This window comes from Aspergillus niger, assembly GCF_000002855.4.
Source record: "Aspergillus niger supercontig An12".
NCBI lineage: Eukaryota > Fungi > Ascomycota > Eurotiomycetes > Eurotiales > Aspergillaceae > Aspergillus > Aspergillus niger.
This window is the reverse complement of record NT_166527.1, coordinates 776382-797260: the sequence shown is the minus strand read 5'-3', so window position 1 is coordinate 797260 and position 20879 is coordinate 776382. Positions and strand designations below refer to the sequence as shown.

Here is a 20879-nt window from a genome sequence, read left to right as displayed (position 1 = left end):
CTTTTGAGACAATACCGAACCGCAACTCTGCGTGCTCTTATTGCAGCAGACTTCCTCACAACTAGTGATCTCGAGGTTCTACAAGCACTGGTATTGTTTCTCTTCTCTAACCCAGGATGTGATCTAGCAACCACCCTGTCCGGCGCCGCCCTCCGACTAGCCGAGAAGATGGGTTTGCATCAAGACACATCTGACCCCAACATATCTTTCTTTGAAAAGGAGATGCGCATTCGTCTATGGTGGCAGCTCTGCGGTCTCGGCGCTCGGTGCCGCATTAGCTCTACCCCAGGAATGAAGAAGCCACCACCCACTTCCGAGATAGGCGACGTCCGCCTCCCACTCAACGTCAACGACGCGGATCTCCACCCGGACATGACTGAGCCTCCTCTGGAACACAACGGTCCCACAGAGATGATGTGTGTCCTGTTGAAAATGGAAGCCTCTAACTGGCGCCGACATTTTCCGACAGCCACCAAGCTCTTTGAAAGTGTGATGCAGGGCTCGATCAGGTCCAAGGAGGTAATCGAACTGGAGTGCAAGGCGGTTGACGAGCTGAACGACATATACCGTCGGAAATACTTTCATAATTCCGATCCACATATCCCACTTCATAGCCTTACTCATGCTATTGCGAAACTCTCAATCGCGCGCTTCAGGTTCAAAATTCGTCATCCTCGAGGGCGGCTCACCGCAGCTGACAACAATGCCTATTTTACACGTGAGGAAAGTGATATCCTATTCGAATCATGCCTGACCTGGGTGCAATCCATGATGGATATCAGGTTACGCAGCAAGTTCCCGTATTATTTATTCACGCACCTGACGACAGACTCTTATATGGATGCCTATATCTACCTCCTGAGCGAGCTGCGGCGACGGTGCTCAGGGGACCGCGTAGCACTTGCTTGGCAACTGGTCGAAGAACTTTTCAATGAACATCCTGAGCTCATTTATGGTGACGACGATTTCTATGCTGCATTTGGGGACTTGGTCTTGGATGCATGGGAACATCACAGTCACGAGCTGAAAAAAAGCCCGGGAGGTCTAGGATTCGTCACCAAGCCACGATTTATTGAACGACTCTATCATGAGAAGACTACTAGAGGTCGACCTCGTTATAGTAATCTGCCTTCTTTCTCGGATTCACGTGAGCTTGGTGGGCTTGAACCGCAAGATGAAAATGATAGCAATTGGCTGTATTGGGAGGAGTTTCTTCGGTTATAGGCAGGAATGTGCGGTGCGGTAAGAAATATTGATCAATAAATTTGAAACTAATGAATAGTCTAACGTCAACAATCTCGTACATCGGAAGGTGTAGGTTCATAGTTCTTTCAGTGCGTCTAATGTACATCTTGGTAACATACGAAAGATGACCTGAAGGAAAACTATGATAAAATGCATTTTCTATTCGACCCCCACTTTTAGCAGGTTATCAAGACCATTCTGAGGTAAACACAAAAAAAGTGGCCGAACTAGCTTCGGTGAAATCAAAATAAATACTTGATCAACACACAATCAAACAGCCCCTTCAGTGAAAGGAGCTCTGCCAATAAGAGCAAACAGAAAACACAGATTTATCGCCAGCAAAACATCGGGCTTGACTCTGCGTGGGACCCCCGAGCCTCTCTATCCTCATACAAGACTTTCCAGTCTGTATAATGCTAACAATAGGCAAAGACTGACGATGGACCGATTGCGGAGTAGTCAAGTTGTCAAACCTCTAACGCGTGATCTCTCTCGATGTTCGAAACTTGGACGGCACAATGTGACTCGGCAACACGAATGGGGCATCCAACTCACTCTTCCCCAGGATGCTCGTAATCAAGAGCAGACTCTAAGCTGTCCAAACATCTATTATAAACGCGGGGGAATTACTCCACTATCTTTGCACGCTTGGCAGCATTCGTCGGCTGCTGTCCACATTCCACCCATTTCCGCCTGCGCCTAGCTTCCTGTGCCGCAGAAATACTAGGACGTTTGCCAAAACAATTATCATTTGCGACCTTCTCGCAATACTTAACGTGGCTTTCAATAAAGTTCCCGACCTGTCCAGGGCGAGGAGTGAGTATGTTGATAGATTCATGTGGGCTATTTGAAACCAGAAGAACGCGACGAGCATGGCTAGCTTTCCAGTTCACCTGCTTGCCAAGGTGTAGAAGGACATGGTAGACAATCCCCTTCTGCGTATACTCCTGACAACATCCATAGAACCTATCGGAAGCGAGAGAATTTTGCTTTAACATTGCTCGAAGCCCTTCCACAAAATCAACTTCATGCTCCAACGGACACTCCGTGTAGGTAAGAAAGATCCATCGGCGATGTATCTTCTTGTTCCAAGGCGCCAATGTTTTAGGAGAGGGCCCGACCGTCACAACAGAGGACGGCTGAGAAACCTCAGCGGATAATTCCACATGGAAGCGATGGAAAGTCATTGTTATGTGAATGAGCAATGTTTTTAGGTGAACAAATGTCAGAGGTTACTCTCACGTATTTATACTCCTCAGGAACCCCTCACATTGCAGGAACCGCGTCCCGATTAGGAAGGTACACCTAGTCTCGCCAAGAATTACGGCGACATTGCCAAGAATTCCCTCTTTGGGATTCTGCTCGTCGCTACCGCCCGTACTTACCGTACGGAAACCCTCTCTTTTCCCCCTAAAGGGGGATGCCTCCTATCGGAGGGGGCCCCTTCATCCGATCGGTGGATCCTCTCGGTTCTGTAATTACTCCAAAAGGAGTAATTTGCTGAGTCTCAAGTCTCAGCAACAGAAGGCAAAGTTCTACACCTCGATCAACACATGATCGAACATCACCTTGGGCCTGCATCACGCAGAATCTAATCCCAGGGGAACATAGTCAAGGGCTACGTGGCGGAGATACTTTGTATTAAATAATGTTAACGTCTATTGAGGGATAGAGGGGGGCCCCAGGCTCTGCCTGGGGGGGCGAAGCCCTTGAGTGTGTTGTATTTGGATATGATTCTGCGTGTTGCAGCTTGTCTGACTTGGTGAGTATGACCCAAGGTGGTGTTCGATCAGTGATTGATCGAGGTTAGTGACGGTCGCAGGCAGAGACTATTTAAGATGCAGCCAGAATAAATCCCGCTTTTTTTCTTACAATACCAGCACAAAACATATTACTAAGTGTTTAGCTATCTTTTTCACCAATGGTGAGGCCCCCTTGGGTATACCGCTGAATTTTCCTGTTCTGTAATGTTATAGTCGTATTGTGGAGTGCGGGGCTAGCAGACAGCTCACTATCATCAACTATCTATACACAAATTAGTACTGCCCCTGATATATATACAACAGATACAAAGTTTGCAAGCAACTAGAAACATGAGTGGACTATTGCATTCTATGTAAACAATTTGATGCTCAGTCTCGTATTGCTCTGGCTATGGCCTGGCATTACCTGTAGTATAAATCAGTCACATTATCCCTGGGGTCTGCTACTGCCTGGGCATTGATGCACAAGGATACTTCCTTGTAGAGGTGTACCAGAGAGCCCGCCATGCATACATACTTTGTTCATCGATAAACTAAAGTGTTAATGTGTTCTACGTCGGCGCTCACATCCACAACACCAGCCATGAACGCACTACATACTTAGAAGAAAAACAAAGACGACCTCAAAAGCCCCCCTCCCCATCAGGGAAAAGGAAGAATAAAAATAGAAGAAAGTTACGTAAGTTGAAGATAATCAGAAATGAAGTGGTAGTATAGAACGCTGACAGTATAAGATTCGTATCTGTCAATGTAGGATCTCTGGACCGATTGCACCTTTTATGCCAACATTATGCATCATTCCAATCAGGAAATCATGGTAATCATGATTATCCGAAGTGGAAAATCTTCACATTATTTACATACACAATATGTCTCTCAACTTTGATTGAAAAAGAAAAAGGGAAAAAAACATGACAGTAGTATTAAGGTGAATGCAGAATGCAATAGGCCAAACACGCCGGGTGTCACCGGATATTCAGATGTGACGTCATATGAATATAAAGAGGTCAGCACAGCTGACAGACCAACTCTGTTCCTCCATCTCACACACCCATTGCACCATGGATCCGGCAAACGAATATTGCGGGCTTGAAGACTATGGCCTGGTGGGGGACATGCACACCTGTGCGCTGGTCAGCAAGAATGGCAGCGTCGACTCCATGTGCTGGCCCGTGTTCGATTCCCCTTCCATCTTCTGCCGCATTCTCGACAAGGAGAAAGGAGGCCATTTTTCGATAACCCCAGATCGCAGATTGAAGAATCCTCTCAGTAAGCAGCGCTATCGTCCGTATACCAATATGCTGGAGACACGCTGGATCCATGAGGAGGGTGTGATGAACATCTTGGATTACTTTCCGATCGCAAAACCCAAGCCCCATGTGGTCGAGAAAGGCCTTCCCCAGTGGTGTCGATGCTACCAGAACAAAGGCTCTGCACAATATCAGGCATGTCGTTCCGGGATGGTACGGAAAGCAGAGTGCGTGCGTGGTGAAATGGAGATAGAAATTGAGCTCTTCCCGGCATTCAACTACGCTCGCGATTCACATGTAGCCCAACAGTCTTCGGCTTCGGATGACGCTATCCAAGTTTACCACTTTCAGGCTGAGAGTCAGAATCTGGTTGTCAGCGTTCTGGGAGACAGGGGTGATATTTCCGGGGATGACTCCGATCTTAGCATTGAATTTGAACTGTCCGATCGACCCGGCCATTTAGGCCCCGGTCTGGTTGGGAAGGTTACCTTGAAAGAAGGACAGTCTATTACTATGCTTCTTCACGACCAGGAATCCATAACATGCAATGTGGAGGATCTAGCGCCCTATCTACAGCAGATTGAGCGAACAACAGGCGATTTCTGGTCAGACTGGACCAGCAAGTGCACCTTTCGAGGCCACTACCGTGAGCAAGTAGAACGCAGCCTACTTGTTCTTAAGCTGCTAACCTACAAGCCAACTGGAGCGATCGTGGCAGCCCCCACGTTCTCCCTGCCCGAGCATATCGGCGGAAGTCGCAACTGGGACTATCGCTATTCATGGGTGCGAGATGCAGCATTCACCGTGTATGTGTTCTTGAAGAACGGCTATCCCGAAGAAGCCGAATCGTACATCAACTTCATCTTCGAACGCATCTTCCCACCCATGGATAAGAATCCAAAGCCAGGGGAGCCCTTCCTGCCCATCATGATTACCATTCATGGCGAGCGCGAGATCCCCGAAATGGAACTCGAACATCTTGAGGGGTACCGAGGAAGCCGACCAGTTCGTATCGGCAATGGTGCAGCGACTCATATTCAGCTCGACATTTACGGAGAACTAATGGACAGCATATACCTCTACAACAAACATGCCGCCGACATATCATACGACCAATGGCGAGCTATTCGTCGCATGATCGACTTCGTCATCCAGATCCGTCATCAACCCGACCAGTCCATCTGGGAAGTGCGCGGGCCTCCGCAAAACTTTGTCTACTCTAAAATCATGCTTTGGGTGGCTTTGGATCGTGGCTTACGGCTGGCGGAGAAGAGATCCAATCTGCCATGTCCGGACCGGGCACGATGGATGCACGAACGCGATGCACTGTACGATGAAATCATGACCAAGGGATATAACTCCGAGAAGGGATTTTTCTGCATGAGCTATGAAAATCAGGATGCTATGGACGCTGCAGTGCTTATCGCGCCGTTGGTATTTTTCGTAGCGCCGAATGATCCCCGCTTGTTGAGCACCATCCAGAAGATCACCGAGGTTCCGGCAAAAGGAGGTCTGAGTGTGGCTAATATGGTGTCACGTTATGATACTGGGAAAGTCGACGACGGTAAGCTATCCCCTGCCTACCTTAATGACGACACACTCTAAACGCATTATCAGGTGTTGGCGGCAACGAAGGCGCTTTCCTGATGGTTACATTCTGGCTCGTCGAAGCCATGATGCGTGTAAGTTCTAACACTCAGCCTCCTTGTTACCCTATTCTCGACAGCTAACAGATATTGTCAGGCCGCCCGATCCAAAGCGTATCTTCCTCACGACCCATTCTTCCAGCAACTGCGCAAGACAGCGACATCGCAGTTCGACAGCATTCTCTCTTTTGCAAATCATCTGGGGATGTTCTCCGAGGAGGTGGCGACGTCCGGCGAGCAGATCGGCAACATGCCGCAGGCATTCAGTCACCTTGCGTGTGTGAGTGCGGCGATGAATCTGGGCGGAGGGGGCGACAGATAATTCTACATTGTCATGATAACAGCTTAAAGCAATACATGTTTAATGTCATTGTAAAGAGGTGTGTAAAGATTTGGGCGTCTGCTTTTCGATAATTTCATATGAATATGACACAAACTCGCATCAAGTACCTTTATTCCCACAGAAAATCCCTTGAAACCTGCGAGTACCATATTGCACTTGACGTGGAGAAAAGAATCCTACAAATATGCTATAATGAAGATATCTCCATTTTTAACAAGTGGCTGTCAATATCAGGTTTTACGTACCGCCAATCATTTACTATAAGTCAGCTAGTTGTTGTTTGAAGTACATGCGGGATTCATAGTCATATATATTTTTCAAAGTAACTATGAAAACGGCCCACATCCCACTCTCATCGAAACTCTCTGGCAATAGTATTTATCATTACACCGCTCGGCTACCGCATGAGGAGAACCCAAATAAATTGAAGAAAATATGAGGGAACCAAAAAAGGGAAAAAAAAAAGGAGAATCCAAACATATCCGGAAGGATACATAAGAAAAACAAAAAAGAAAGCCCAACGCGGGGCTCGAACCCGCAGCCTTGAGATTAAGAGTCTCACGCTCTACCGATTGAGCTAGCCGGGCTAGTTCGGTGAAAGCTACAATAGAATAATGTTACTAGTAGAATGACTAGCCAATGAAGTCTCCAGCACGGTCTGCATCACGTGCTTTTATCCCCTACAGACAGATGCATTAGTTAGTGTTACCTTTAGAGCCATTCCATATGCGAGGTCTTGCATTAGTGGCACATTTTAGAGCGATTCAATATGCAAGGTCTTGCATTAGTGTCACTTTTAGAGCCGTCCTCTGAGGCCGTGCATCAGTGCTATGTTTTAGAGCAATTTCATATGCGAGGTCTTGCATTAGCGTTCACTTTAGAGCCATTCTGTATGCATGGGCCTGCATAGATACTATTTATAGAGCTATACCCCGAGATTATCAGTTACTAACGCAGGTCTGCGCTACCATATGCACCACACTGCATTGGCTTAACTTATAGAGCTGTTAAGAGATTGTGGATTAGAATATCACCCTGCCATGGAGCCATGCTGCCTTCCGAGCCATCCTAAACAACGCGGTTCACTTATGCTTCCTTCTCACCCTGCGCCTGTACCGTCCCACAAGAGCAGGGGTGTATCGACCAACCAGGTTTACACCACAGGACTCATTCAAGTTCGCATATCAGAATCTATTCCTCGTGCTACTCTTTCTGTTTCTTACTATGTCATAAGGGTTCGTTTGTTAAGCCTGCCAAAGTCCGTGATCGGCAATAAGCAGTGTTCGGTCTTCAAATAAAGTATATTAGGGGGGGGAGAAACAGATGCAAGTCAGTTTCAACAACATCCTATGTTTTTGATGGGCGCTGATTCTCCTTCTTAGTGGGTTGGTCGGGTGGCGGCATGCCTGGCTTCTGGTCTTGCTCAGGCTTACTGTACGGTGTGCGCCATATATTAAACGCCTCCACGTACGGGCTCTCCTCATCGATCGGAAACGATCTGCTACTCTTTGGGCCGGAGAATCCAAGACAATCGAGGTCAACAAGATAAAGCTTGTTTGTCTGAGCCTCGTAATTCAGATACCCAGCATGTTGCTGGACCAGCTTATAGCCATTCTTGCGCATAGTCCTGCGATGAGAGCAGCAGGGGTTAGTTAGTAAAGGAATAGGCAGTCGCTTTCTAAAACAATGAAACCGCTGTCTTACTCCAAGATATGTGCGAGCTGGGTTCGGATACTTTCAAGCTGTCGGTCGGTAAGCTCATCTTGGATAACATCCACATTTTCGCCCGGGGGTATCTGCATAACCAGAAAGTCGATATAACCATCAGGAAAAGGCATCCACTCCTCTTGGAATTGGGTTTCGTGGTGATAGTATTTTGGGCCTAGTCCACGCTCACCTAGGAGTGCTGTAAGTTGAACTTCGTGGCAGTAATGTTCCTCAGCCAACTCCTCAGCAGACTCAGCCTCTGCGGAATCAACCAAATCAAAGTCTTCTGGGTCCAGTTGGTAACAGATTTTGAGAAGAGACTGTAGATTGTTTTCCATGTTTATGACCCTTGTTAGGACTCGGCGTTGACCCAGTTCGAAGTCTAGGAACTCAGTGAGTTGCTCCAAAACCATTAGCTTCTTCCCGTCGATATCGAAGACTCGTCCTGTGAAGCTGAAGTCCCACATTTCTGCGCTCTTGTCTGGTAAATCCTTCGTTGAACAATAGTATGTGAGTTCAGAGATGTGTGATTTTCTTTGGATTTTCCTTGGAGGTAGTTTTGGAGGTAGTAGAGGTAAATATGAGTCACCGCCCGTATTCATTCACTATGACGCCCCAGCGAGTCATCACAAGAACGTCATTTCCTGGTACTTAGTTTCTTTTATAATGATGTTGAATACCGAAATATTCACCCTGCAGCTGCAGTTCCTGCCATGCTATGATGAATGCAATGCTGATGCCAATACCAACGGCATCTGCACTCATCATTCGGGGCTAATACATCAGAAGTACATATGAAGCAAAGGATTCCGTCTGAAGCGCGAGAATTGACCTGATGGGGATTACCAGAAGACTTGATACAGTGAGCGTAGTACTATCTAGATTTCGACCATGAAAATTGCCGCTTCTACTGCATAGGTGTCGACCGGGTCATATGAAAATCAAAATAAACTCTACCTTTGCTTATAAGCATTTAGCATCTTATGGGATAAGTATTCAGCTTCTAAGAGTCTCTAGGAGTCTCACTGTATAACCGGATATCAGCTGAGGTAGTGTGAAGAAGATATATCTACCGCGAGGTACGAGCATATAATTGCTGTCGCTAACTTTTAAGTCTAATCTACTGCGAGTAGGCCGTTTTCTAAGGCCATACTTCAGTGTTTTTCTAAAGGCATTAATTCAGTCGGCCATGTATATGCATGGGCCTGCATAAAAGCTATAAATAGAGCCATACCTTAGCAATACGGTCATAGTCTGCTATATGCACGGCAATGCATCAGCTTGATATATAGAAGTTTTGAGACCGTGCATTAGTATAGCAAATTTCCGATTGAACCACTCTGCATTCCCAAACCACCCTAACCAACGCGGTTCTCACCCTGCGCATGTACCCTACCGGAAGAGAAGGAGTGTATCGACGAAATGTCTGATCAGATGTATTAGCAAACGCTACAGATCTTTAGAGCGCCATAGCGTACCAACTTCCGCCCATATTGGACACCGTAGTAGCTTCCTTTGTCGTCTGAAGCTCTGATTGCCGTGGCAAACAGATATTATCGCAGAGAAACACTGTGAACAGATGATTGCGCCGTTGCGCTTATCGGTGGAGACATTAGGAAGTGGGTATCATCATGATGCTTGACGAACCAGGTATAATCGTAATTGCAAAAAAGCCGTAACCAGAGTAGTGGTCGTCCATGTATCTCGCCAGTTGACCTATATCAATAGAAGCAGTACAGTTAGCTTTTGGGGCAATTCCTGAAAAGACATATCACAACTCGCCTAGCTTGTCGGACAAAAACTCTTGCCATGTCTGGCGTTTCTTTGGCGCGAATGCCGAAGGTGTCATAGCATGCATCTTGCTATTTACCAGTACAATGTCTGGTATTAGCTTTCCTTTTGCCTTCTTGATCTTCAGCACTCGTGCTTTCACTTCTTTTCTTTAGACCAAACTTGAAAAATCAGCAGGGCCGTAATCACCCAACCGGGGTGCAGGACATTATCAACGAAGCGACCCTGCACCCCCAATTCTTTAGCTACGGCGAATATCTCGTGATCTATGAGAAATCTAATGCCTCGTAGCTACCGCAGTAGGGCTATATAACAGCCTTTATCTCCTTTGTGAAGTCTGGCCAGTATCGAAAGGCAGTGGGGCTCAGTGTAAACTTAGAGCTTCCCAGCTTTAAATCCTGATCAAGTGTGGCTTATGAAACTAGAGCTGTTGACGATGCCCGTTCGGAAGCTTTCCTTCAAGTTGTATAAAATGGAGATATTCTCGGCGGTAGTTCAGCTTCCGAATTAAAGACATATATTGTAGTAATCTGACAGTTGACCAAAATAAAAAGGAAATCAACTTTCAAACGCAGAAATATATACCTTTCTGCTTGTCCAATATGATGAATAGAGGGGTTTCACTTTCAGCATCTTCACCTGAAGCTAGTATATTCACGGCTACTTGGAACAGAATCATTCAAGGTATTTTAGGCAATTTTCTCCTTCACAGTTTCTCAACGCAGTGCATAAAAAACTACATTTAGCGTCATGTCATGAGACATAATATTAGTAAAACAGTCCCGAGCTGCCATATGCAGGGCACTGCATTACCTTGACTCGTAGGCTCTTGAGACCGTGCATTAGTGCCATATTTTAGAGCCATTCTATATGCATGGGCCTACATTTGACAGCTGCCATCTGCACGGAGCTGCCTTAGTGTGCCTTTTAGAACCATTCTTCATGCACGGCCCGAATGAGCTGCTCTAAACATGTGGGCCTGCCATGTTGAACCAATGAGGGTTGCTAGTTGACAGAGATTAATGTATCCACTATCCACCACCTGCACGGGCCATGTTAAAGCCGCTAATGCACAAGCTTGCAGGTTGATGGCTCTAAATATGCGGATACATTGGATATCCAATCATGCTATGAAATGGATTGTATGTGGGGCTCATCTTCAAGAATAAAGGGAAGATGGAACTAATGCACAGTTATGCAGCAAACATACAGTATCTAGCCTACAGATTACATGAGTTCCGATATTATGCAGGTCCTGGCTAGTTATAAATTAGCTTAAAGCTAGTAAGTAAATCTGTACACAATAGTAAGTATTTCAGCCGTGGAATATAGCCAAGACATATAGGTAACCACAATAATTCAAATACGAGCCATCGGCGCTCAATAGTGCAAACCTTCCACGGTGTGCTTTTTGGCAGACTTGTAATCTGCAGGCGAAAACTATGAAACCTGACATGGTTATTCAAGGATGGCCTCGTATCTCGTACTTTTATGCGCAGGCCATTGAAGGCGTAAAGACACTAGTCCCTAGTTACAGAAGACATGGCCCAAAATGTCTGGCGTATTCCAGATGCAGTACTTTGAGGCGGATACAATATACAAATTTTAGATTCATCATTCCCGCTGATCGCCGGGACAAGCGACAAAAATGGATTGGCCGGAAGGATGGCGGAGGCGCATGTGGCGAATATCACGGAAACCACCGAAGATTGTAAGGGTCTTGTTTGAATTGGAAAACACTGAGGGGTTCAGTCGATATTGAGGATGACTTCGATGATTTACAGAATGATGATGATGATAATGATGACGGTAGTGAAAAGAGTAGTGTACTAGTAGATTGCCACCGTGAATGGGAGCGAGAGAATGCATGTTCCCGGGACATCTGCAGCGCGGCATCGGAAGGTCTCACTCGTTTGTTGTGACAGGTCAGGTGATAACCTGCTTGTCAGCATGCTCATCTAGACCAACTTTACCTCCCCAACCCCTCGTATACTTCCAACAGTGCCGCAGTGCCTCTGCCCTCGTCAAGCATTTATAGGACCTCTTCATCACCTTCCTATCGTCTTCCGGTTCTGACGGCGGTTGATCAATCTTCACACACTGTCATAGCATCCATTTTACATCCGCCTACCCTCAGGTACCTCCTCTTCCCTGAACGAAGACAATCCCCCCCCCAAATAACAAGCACCTCCTGTGACTGTGACTTATCTTGAGAATCTGTGAACAATGGGTACCCTCATGGTGGTCATAAACCCAATCATGGCCGCAGGCGGCTACGATAATGATCGCAGAGTCGGTACAGGACGTGTTCTTCCTACCAAGTTCAATCCTCCCTATCCTGACGACACACCGCAATCCCTTTTTCCACCTGGTGTCAGGGTCGACAGCGTTCCACAGGTTCATCGCTTCATTCGCCGAAACAATCCTCGCCAGCTCCTCCTTTACACCAAGGGTACCTGTTTGAATAACGGCGAAGCTCAGCCCAGAGGAGGCTGTGGTGTTGTCTACAGATCTGCTGTGGACCTTCCTGAAGGCAAAATGAATCACTTCAAGATTCCCCTCGAGATCAAAGGGCCCAGCGGCCGGAAGAATCCCCACACCAGTGATCGAGCTGAATTACGGGCCGTAATTGCAGCCTGCCGCTTCCGCTGCTGGACGGGGGAAGGGTTCAACAAACTGGTGATCGCGACTGATTCCGAATATGTGGTGGAAGGGGCGACATGTTGGGTCCAGGGATGGATTCAGAGGGGCTGGAAGACGCGAACAGGGAACCCTGTTAATAACCGGGACCTGTGGGAGTGTCTGCTGGGTGAGCTGGAGCGGTGGTATGATCATGGTATGGAGATCCAGTTCTGGCAGATTCCCAGAGAATGCAATACCGATGCAGCTCGCCTTGCCGAACAGGCCGCGTTGGAGACCCCAGCCAGAATGTTTGGCGATGTTTCCGGATACATGGTTTAGGATCTGAATGTGTTTACCATGGGTCTGCCAACGGGTCGAAGGTTCTCAGTGTTCTTGTATGTTGATTTCATGGAAGGCCGATATAAGACTGACCGGGTATATGGTACGGCCGTTGTTGCTGGAACAAAAATTCTGTCTAAAGCTTTTGCCAAATGCGTATATAGGATTCCGAGTTATAAGAGTGTTCATAGTATGGGCCTCGTGGCTATAGCAATCCCTCTCGTTTTTGATAATTAGACAGACTGTCCTTTGTGCTTGCAGTATCAGCACCATGAGACAATTGGAAGTATTCATCGCGTTAAGGGTGGTCACTGCTAATCCACAGATCACATAAGTGTACTAAAAATAGCCACTCAGAGCCAGAACGATCAGTTCACGTGATTTCGGAAATTAAGCGTTTCTGGTGGCTATTCAAAAAGGATGCTAGCGTGTAACAAGGTACACACTCCCAGCCGCTCCTGATCGGCTGGGAGACGAATCCCACCACGACACGTAACACAACCTCCTCCTTCATCGCCTCGCAAAGCGCACTATACTGCTGATACAGCAGCTTCATCTGGTCAACTACCAACATGTCATTCAGAAGGGCAACGGCATACTCCATCACAGCTTGGATCTGTGGACGCAGGGGACAGAGTTCTTATTAGCACCTAGGTTGCTGGGATGGCACTTCACTTTGACTGCTGGAGTGTCGAAAAACTTGTACTGGACTCAACCTTAGCGCTAAAATCTAGTCTTGGGCTTCGGAGTGGAGTAGGGAGTATCCTGGTACGGACCAGATGTGCTGGACATCCTTAGACTTTCCCTTTCTCATTTTGTGCAAGCTTAAGATGAAACGGGAAGAAAAATGGAAAAGGGGTAAATAATAGTAATAATAATGATGATAAAATAATAAATATTACTTAAAATTAAGAATAAGAAATAACTGGGTCGCAGATCATATTCCACCGCACGGGAAGGACCGGGGCTATAAAAGACCCTCCCGAGCGGTCCCGAAAGTGGCCCGTGCCGAAGAATTTGACCATCGCGGACAGTTAACGGTTTCCGTCTCGACCCATACTTGGTGAACCATGGATCAATGCTACTTTCAGTTTCAGGGAGATGCCCGAGAAAGTGGGTCGATTGGGTACCCAGCGGTGAAAAGTTATTTACAGATGTTTGGGTTTAGGGCTTATTTACACTACGATTCCAGACCTCGTAAGGCATCAAACCATCGGGATTTGTTCGGATTCAGCATTCTTGGCGCCAGTTATGAGTCATCTCTATAGTAGGGACTACGTTTTATCTACCATAAGGTTTGGACCGGAAGTAGTAAGAGAAAGTAGATTCCATTCCGAGATTATTTCACAGGTAAAGAATGGTATTAGAGCGCGGAGGTGGTATATTCTATTCTAAGAAGGAAATCGATGGATATAAGACAAGGCGCTTGTGACATGAAAGAAACTCGTGTGGTATCGTGAACATCCCTCGGTGTGGTTGTGGAAATTTCGGTGGCTTCTGGAGAGACTGTATGTAGAGGGAGATCGTGTGTGGTGGGAGGATGTTCGCTATGTATCCATATGCCTAGCATACGGTAGCGTGGATGAGGTCAGAACCCATAGGGCTGTTTTAGAGAATACGTTAGCGGCCGACGCGATCAGCTGCGGAAAGTCCACACCTACATCTAGCGGCCCTGTCCAGCATAACGTCCAGGCTGAAAGTTGTATTCATCATCCCAGTGCTCCTTTGCAGCTAGGCCAGCTTTCCATAGCTCCAGGTGTTTGCGAAAGCGCGATTTGAAGTTGTTTGGAGAGGATGGATGATGTACGGCATCCTGGATGTTGAGACTAACTGATGATGGAGAATCCATGTTGAGCGGCTGTGTGATACACCACGAAAAAAGATGGGAAAACTGGGAGAAGATGATGTTCTGATTGTACACCCTGAATTGACCAGACTGGCCTATTCTTATATGTTTATCACACCGACAGACAGAAAAAATTTTCTTGTTTTCTTTTTCCTTTTTTTTTTTTCTCTCAAGGATAGCGTAAGCCTTGTCGGTTTTCTCTCGGCGCGGGTGTTTCTCGGAAACTCGGAGATGGTTCGGTTTTACGATCTTCGCAAATCTTTCCCGAGATTTCCCGCACCAGTCACAGAGCACCGTTCCTGGCAACTCTCATCCTTGGTCAACACAAGGGATTCCCTGGATGAGCTAACAGTTTTCATCATCCCTGTTGCTATTTTCTTCCGAGTTGGGACTTGAAATGTGATGCGATTTGATTTCTGCTATCTAGACAAAGTCGGGTGATGTGCGTTGCCCGATCCCGGTACTCTTAGGATAGTGGCACCACACCGGTTTACGGCCACTTATACTAAAGTCATCTCTCATACAATCCCGAGAATACGAGATCCCATATCTTTGCCCAGTAAAAATCTGACTATCTGGGCCCACAATATGTACCAGGGATCGTTCAGATGTTGTAGTCAGTTTCAATCACGTGCTACGGACCTTATCCGGTTCACATGATTATTTGCTAAGGCTGAGCATTGGAAAATTGACGCATGACCCTGCTTACTACAAAGGCAAGGTGTACTGATGACCACAGATCACTCAAAAGCTACACTGTTTGATTGATGCGACTCATTGTATTCTTACCTCGCCTGATTGAGATTTCAAAAGGTTTATGGTAGCATTCAATTATACTGTATCAGCATTAAGTATACTAGGTAAGTTTAGTCTATAAGCCCCAAACGTGAATAATTCAAGGTGACACGATGGCAGTCAGAAAACTTGAAGAAAGAAAATAGAGGTAGAAGCTGGCAATTGCGTAGATGTCGAGTGTAGCAGGGAATATAGTGATAATCATCGGCGGAAACAATGACTTTTAGTTCTTCACGTCCGCCCTCTGGGCATCTCGTTCCCTCTCCTTTCTTCTCCATCCAGCGGCAAATCTCCACTGAATCAAAGGCCCTACCAGTGCAAGTAGCTGTACAGCGACGCAAATGGTGAAGGCCACGCCAACCCCAACGCTATTGATAAGAGGCATGATAAAGCTGGTACCTCCCGCAGCAAAGAGACATCGTGCAAGGTTTAGACTGGCACTAGCTGCAGCGCTCCTATCAGGGAATATATCCACAAGATATGTCATGATGAGCGACTGTGTGGAGACAGCAGTCCAGCCCGTGATGAAGGTCGAGACGATAGGTACAGCGATGTGCACTTTGCGGGCGTAATTAATCGTCCAACCAAACAAAATGATAGAAAGGCACTGAAGGATGGAAAAGATGGGCACGAGTCGAAGACGTGCCTTTTCGAGGGGAAAGTTCTCTTCTCGTGTAGCCGCAGTGGTTTCCTCCCCCTGCTCGGCATCGAGCGAAGCCTCATACCTAGATTTCACACGACGATAGTCGGCATCAAGAATTTTGCCGGTCACCAGAGTTCCGATCATGGACCCTACACCGTTGGCGATGAACGTCAAACCGATTTGAATCTCTGACAAACCATAGCGGCTTTTGAAAAGGGAGGACATCGCTGTGATGCTCATCTGCCAAACAGCGTAATACACCGCCAGAAAAATTATAATAGGTGCCGCGTGGTTGCTGATGAGTATCCGAAGCGGTCCCAAAACATCAATCTTTTTCTTTGCTGCGCGCTGCGATTGGCCATCCGGGACCTGCTCCCACTCGACCTTGGTCGTTTTCTGATGTAATTCCAGCGGAAAATTCACCAATGGGTTGGAAGACTTCAGAGACCCGTTGCCAACAATCGATCGTAGAGTCTCTGGCAGAAAGACGATGAGAAAGCAGAGGAAAGCGCCGCTGTAAATAGTCAGGAACCAGAAGATCGCCTTCCATCCCAAAGATCCAGCAATTCCACCTCCGATGACTGGTCCAACGGCAACGGGGACGAGCAAGCCTGCTTGGAAGATTCCCATGTAGCCACCGCGCTCGGCCCGAGTGGTAATATCGCTGATGACGCCGGATCCAATTGCGATTGTACTAGCGCTGCCGGTGCTTTGAAGACATCGGAGAATAATGAGCGTCGCATAGTTTTTCGACTCGGCAAGTCCGATACAGGCGCCTAGGAAGACAACAAATGTGCACATATATGCTGTCCGGCGACCTTTCACGTCGGATACTGGGCCCCAGAGACTGGGGGCGAGACCCTGGAAGATGAGATAGGATGTAACAGTTAAGTTAAGAAGTTCGATGGAGACATTGAGGTCATTGGCGATTGTTGGTAAAGCTGGGAAATAAATGTTGGATGCGAAACCGGAGACTATTTAGATGTTAGTGGGCTACCGAGAGGTAAATATTAAGACAACGTACATGTTGCTGCAGTAGATACAATAATGATGATTAACCACTTCTGTCGCTTATCGAAGATGCTGTAGGGTGGTTCGGGGGTCGCCACTCCAGTCGAGGTGTTCGATTGAACGGGTGTCGCACTATCTTCTGATGGCATAATGTGTTTTATTCGTCTGGCTGGTAAAGGTTTCGTTGGCAATAGACTGGATACAAAGGGCAGCCCTCCCTATATACAACGTCACCGTGACAATCCCGTGATCATCCCGAAACATTTTTGCGGAGTTCGGACTTGAAGCCGGACTTCAGATCCTCAGCCCCGTTCCGTCAAAGTACAGTTTAGCCCTTTCATTAACATGCTTCCTATAAATAGTGCAACTTAGCAATTCGAATCAAAATCGATTTGAATCCATTTGATCTATCAGACCACCACAAACATGGCTACTAACGGCTCTATCAATTTTGGCAAAAACTATGCCGTTCTAAACCTAGACTGGATTACGGTGCTTATCGACGCCGTCGAGGACACCCCTGAAGGCCAAGCATTGATCGCAAACTACACCAAGTGGAACGATGCCGTTCATGCGAGTTCATCACGTCCTCTAACCGTTTTCTCTACACTTTCCTTTTATCCCGGCCAGCCTGAAGTCCAATCCGGTAGTCCATTTGCCAACCTCATCGCCCCCTTCGGAGAGTTCAGACACGGTTCCCCCGAAACCCAAATCCACAAGGCGTTCAACGTGGACAGTCAAGATAATGTTCTCCCAAAGACAAGGTGGTCCGCAACCACGGGAAGTGTGCTGGAGCAGATCTTGCAGGCACATGGCGTCAAGACGGTTGTCATTGTATGTAAAGCGTGTCCCAACTAAGTAATGATGTGCTGACCATATGAATAGTCTGGGGTGACCCTTTCCGGCGTGGTGATGGCTACGATTTATCGGCTATTTGATTTGGACTATAACGTCTATGTTATCAGGGAAAATGTCTTAGAGTTACCAATTGAGCAGCATTCGGCATTCGCGAGTGTAATGCTCGATATGTTGCTGCCGAAGATGGGCATCAAAGTCATCTCCGTGGATGAGGCAATCAATGCTGTAAATTCTTCTTAGTGTGAGGATATGTTAGATCGTGTTCAATCGGACTTCCTACTTAGTTGTACTTTTCTGGAGCTTATGCCCTGTTCGTAATCCACACTGCAATTCAAAATCATCTAACAGACCGAAGCGATCAAGTACAGTTGTAGAAAGGAATTAAATGCCTCCCAAGAAAATAAAAAGCTCATGGCTTGAGTCCTGAAAAGATGATGTTACGAGGAATCGGTATCTGTGGGGTATTATGCAGCCAGAGATAAGTGGCACCGACAATGCTTAGTCAGTTTTATGTATATAGTTAACGTAATCAACGGTCGAACGGGCCACACGGTCAGGCGGGCCATCCTGAAATCCCATATAAAAGATGTCTTTTTGATTCTATTATATATCAACCAGTACTACTTCTATGAAGCTCTAACTTTGTAGATAGTTTATATATATAAGAATAAGTATTCCATGAATTTTTCAGATTTTTAGAATTTTTACTTTGATAATGAAACCAGATTCTTATATAATACATATAAATACAGATATTGTAATATGATAAGTCCATAAGTAAAAGTATATTCATTTTTAGAAGGTATATAGATATTATTTATATTATTTAAAATCTATATAGAAGAAATCTAATTCTTCTAGACCTGGATGGTAGAGATATATTATGTTTAAAAAGATATCTTTTGTATAGTATTACCAGATGGCCCGCCTGACCGTGTGGCCCGTCCGACCGTTGATTACGTTAGCTAGTTACATTCGCGCTAGTGCGGAGTATTGTTATCACGCACAATTCAGTCTTATTCATCAACCCCTACATAGGACCACATCCGGAAGCAGAATTGAAGTCCGGACCCACTTCTCAGCTCCGACGCCTCCCGTGACTTCCGATCGTGAATGAGGTTGAACGGAATACTCTATCAGCCAACATCACAAAGAGAACGGTTTCAGGATGAAAAGGGATCGCGACTAACGACTCCACAACAAGTACTAGCTTGGATAACGCTGAAGCATTGATACAGGTGATGAAACCCTCAAGATACTCCACCTCCAGGCAAAAGGCCTGTCAGCAATGTGCTAGTGCGAAAGCTCGGTGTGACCGCAGATCTGGAGGCAGGGAACCATGCTCAAGATGTACGCAGCGTGGCATCTCATGCTCATATGCTCAGGAAGATGCCCTTGAACGGAATCAAACAAGTCCTGTAGCACCGCCCAGTCCATTCTCGGTGTCGGGTTCCTCGCTTACCGGGTTGGAAAGTGGCGTTCTGGCCATGAGTAACATCTCAACTTCAACATTACCATCCTCTCTGGGAACTGGGGTGTTTGCTAACACCCAGAACGAGCTATCTGGGCTAGACGATGTCCTCGACTTCTCCTCTCTGGATTTGGTTTGCCCTATAAACGCCGATGATATTCAGAACCGTTGGATTCAGGCATACATTCCGATCCCTGGTCAAACAATCAAAACCTACCCTGACGGTGTCAGATCATACATATATTTGACCCTTAGGTCATACTCTGCGATGGCTGTTAGTGGCCGGGGGACCCTGCCCTTCATCCATCCCAAGCAGATGATCGCGCAGTCAGCCGGGTCACCTCTCACTACCTGCCTGAGCTTGGTGCGAGTATGCTCGAACCAGCTTCCCGGCAGTGGCCAGGCAGCAATTAGTGTTCTACGTCGAGAAATACAGATTTTGGACCAGGATCGGGCGAAATACAGCAGTGACGGCCTGTTTGTGGCCTTCCAGTCCTATCTAATATACTCCATGGTTTTGTTCTTTGTACTGGGACAATCATGCGATGACGATTTCCGTGCTATCATGACGAGCCTCCAAGAGCTAGCCTGCGCTTCATCTCGTCAAGGGTTGATATGTGCGGCTGACCAACGACGAGCGCGGCCGAAATGGGAAGAATGGATTGTAGCTGAAGCTAAACGTCGAACTCTTTACATTATGTATTTGTTCGATAGTATTCTCTCCAGCCAAGAGGGGCTTCCTACATTCCTTGGCACTGAATTGCGGGGCTTGCCCGCTCCGGCCAATAAACTACTGTGGCAGGCAGCAACGCGGTATGAGTGGGAGAGGGAATATAACGTGCATATGGTGGACTGGATGGAAGGATGTCTAACGATCGACGAGTTATGGCCTACACCTGATGATATAGGGGAAGCTGGGGTTGCAAGGCGACGTGCAAGGGTGGATCAGTGGCTGCAGAACCTTGATGAATATGGGACAATGCTTTTCGCGATTATGAGATGTACTCACGGCGACTGATGGATGCTACGTCAGTAACAGTTGATGCAGACACAGCTACCAGTGCCCAATCGGGAGAGTCTCACCACCGTACCTTGAAGGGCCTTGGGTTATCCAATCCTAGGCTTTATTAAGGTAGTCAGATGGGTTTTCATCAGCAACTCCTGTCAGGAAACACTCAGTTATTGTGGGTCTTTCCCTACAGGGAAGCCCGTAGCCCTTCGTCAAGCCGTAGGGTGCAGTTCCTTACCCGAATAAGTATAACTGGTATCTGAGGCGTAGCATAAAGTAGGGTTCTTGCCATGGTCAGCGCATTAGCTATGCAGCCAGTGTTCTTGGTTGCAGCAACCCAACCAATCAGCTTCTCATTATTGTACAATCAGAGTGCCATGGAGTCGCAAGTGCTGGCTGCGGCCCGTCGCTTCCTGGCCCCCACAGACTCTAGCCCCTACTACAGTCCCCTCTCAGTCGCCGGTGATTCTGCCCCGGCAGTTTCTGATATAAGGAGCGCCATGCCCTGGTAGCGAGCAGAATTGATGATGGCTTTGAACC

General features: G+C 46.9%; 10 protein-coding genes and 1 non-coding gene across 11 annotated transcripts, besides 1 other annotated feature; 6 read left to right on the top strand and 5 right to left on the bottom strand.

Annotated features, from left to right (window-relative positions):
• On the top strand, nucleotides 1-1224 carry An12g03100 (uncharacterized protein; the record flags this gene model as incomplete). The annotated part of the gene is made up of 1 exon (XM_059750775.1): nucleotides 1-1224. A coding segment is annotated over one exon (1224 nt), but the record flags the coding sequence as incomplete, so codon positions are not given.
• Nucleotides 1225-1796: 572 nt separating this feature from the next.
• Nucleotides 1797-2432, bottom strand: An12g03090 (hypothetical protein; the record flags this gene model as incomplete). The annotated part of the gene is made up of 2 exons (XM_059750774.1): nucleotides 1797-1839; nucleotides 1876-2432. The coding sequence occupies 2 exons, from the start codon at nucleotides 2430-2432 to the stop codon at nucleotides 1797-1799; spliced, it is 600 nt and encodes a 199-aa protein (XP_059601837.1).
• Nucleotides 2433-3147: 715 nt separating this feature from the next.
• Nucleotides 3148-3534, bottom strand: An12g03080 (hypothetical protein; the record flags this gene model as incomplete). The annotated part of the gene is made up of 2 exons (XM_059750773.1): nucleotides 3148-3270; nucleotides 3526-3534. 2 exons carry the CDS (start codon nucleotides 3532-3534, stop codon nucleotides 3148-3150), a joined length of 132 nt encoding a protein of 43 aa, XP_059601836.1.
• A 535-nt stretch (nucleotides 3535-4069) lies between these two features.
• An12g03070 (uncharacterized protein) lies at nucleotides 4070-6531 on the top strand (the record flags this gene model as incomplete). The annotated part of the gene is made up of 6 exons (XM_059750772.1): nucleotides 4070-4390; nucleotides 4454-5822; nucleotides 5876-5940; nucleotides 6047-6184; nucleotides 6256-6284; nucleotides 6369-6531. 6 exons carry the CDS (start codon nucleotides 4070-4072, stop codon nucleotides 6529-6531), a joined length of 2085 nt encoding a protein of 694 aa, XP_059601835.1.
• Nucleotides 6532-6761: 230 nt separating this feature from the next.
• tRNA-Lys (CTT) lies at nucleotides 6762-6834 on the bottom strand. Its single transcript has one exon. It is a non-coding gene; the product is annotated as a tRNA-Lys (tRNA).
• A 760-nt stretch (nucleotides 6835-7594) lies between these two features.
• On the bottom strand, nucleotides 7595-8421 carry An12g03050 (uncharacterized protein; the record flags this gene model as incomplete). Its single annotated transcript, XM_001395346.1, has 2 exons — nucleotides 7595-7874; nucleotides 7952-8421. The coding sequence occupies 2 exons, from the start codon at nucleotides 8419-8421 to the stop codon at nucleotides 7595-7597; spliced, it is 750 nt and encodes a 249-aa protein (XP_001395383.1).
• A 2424-nt stretch (nucleotides 8422-10845) lies between these two features.
• On the top strand, nucleotides 10846-12706 carry An12g03040 (uncharacterized protein; the record flags this gene model as incomplete). Its single annotated transcript, XM_001395345.3, has 6 exons — nucleotides 10846-10887; nucleotides 11027-11051; nucleotides 11355-11456; nucleotides 11498-11571; nucleotides 11695-11882; nucleotides 12037-12706. The coding sequence occupies 6 exons, from the start codon at nucleotides 10846-10848 to the stop codon at nucleotides 12704-12706; spliced, it is 1101 nt and encodes a 366-aa protein (XP_001395382.3).
• A 1070-nt stretch (nucleotides 12707-13776) lies between these two features.
• On the top strand, nucleotides 13777-14485 carry An12g03030 (hypothetical protein; the record flags this gene model as incomplete). Its single annotated transcript, XM_059750771.1, has 3 exons — nucleotides 13777-13819; nucleotides 13899-14017; nucleotides 14147-14485. 3 exons carry the CDS (start codon nucleotides 13777-13779, stop codon nucleotides 14483-14485), a joined length of 501 nt encoding a protein of 166 aa, XP_059601834.1.
• Nucleotides 14486-15570: 1085 nt separating this feature from the next.
• Nucleotides 15571-17150, bottom strand: An12g03020 (uncharacterized protein; the record flags this gene model as incomplete). The annotated part of the gene is made up of 2 exons (XM_001395343.1): nucleotides 15571-16964; nucleotides 17015-17150. The coding sequence occupies 2 exons, from the start codon at nucleotides 17148-17150 to the stop codon at nucleotides 15571-15573; spliced, it is 1530 nt and encodes a 509-aa protein (XP_001395380.1).
• Nucleotides 17151-17427: 277 nt separating this feature from the next.
• On the top strand, nucleotides 17428-18099 carry An12g03010 (uncharacterized protein; the record flags this gene model as incomplete). Its single annotated transcript, XM_001395342.1, has 2 exons — nucleotides 17428-17835; nucleotides 17887-18099. 2 exons carry the CDS (start codon nucleotides 17428-17430, stop codon nucleotides 18097-18099), a joined length of 621 nt encoding a protein of 206 aa, XP_001395379.1.
• A 283-nt stretch (nucleotides 18100-18382) lies between these two features.
• Nucleotides 18383-18821: a mobile genetic element (Remark: Vader is flanked by 44 bp inverted repeats (IR);~Title: transposon Vader - Aspergillus niger).
• Nucleotides 18822-19198: 377 nt separating this feature from the next.
• Nucleotides 19199-20348, top strand: An12g02990 (uncharacterized protein; the record flags this gene model as incomplete). The annotated part of the gene is made up of 2 exons (XM_001395341.3): nucleotides 19199-19209; nucleotides 19274-20348. 2 exons carry the CDS (start codon nucleotides 19199-19201, stop codon nucleotides 20346-20348), a joined length of 1086 nt encoding a protein of 361 aa, XP_001395378.3.
• Between the last annotated feature and the right edge of the window lie 531 nt (nucleotides 20349-20879).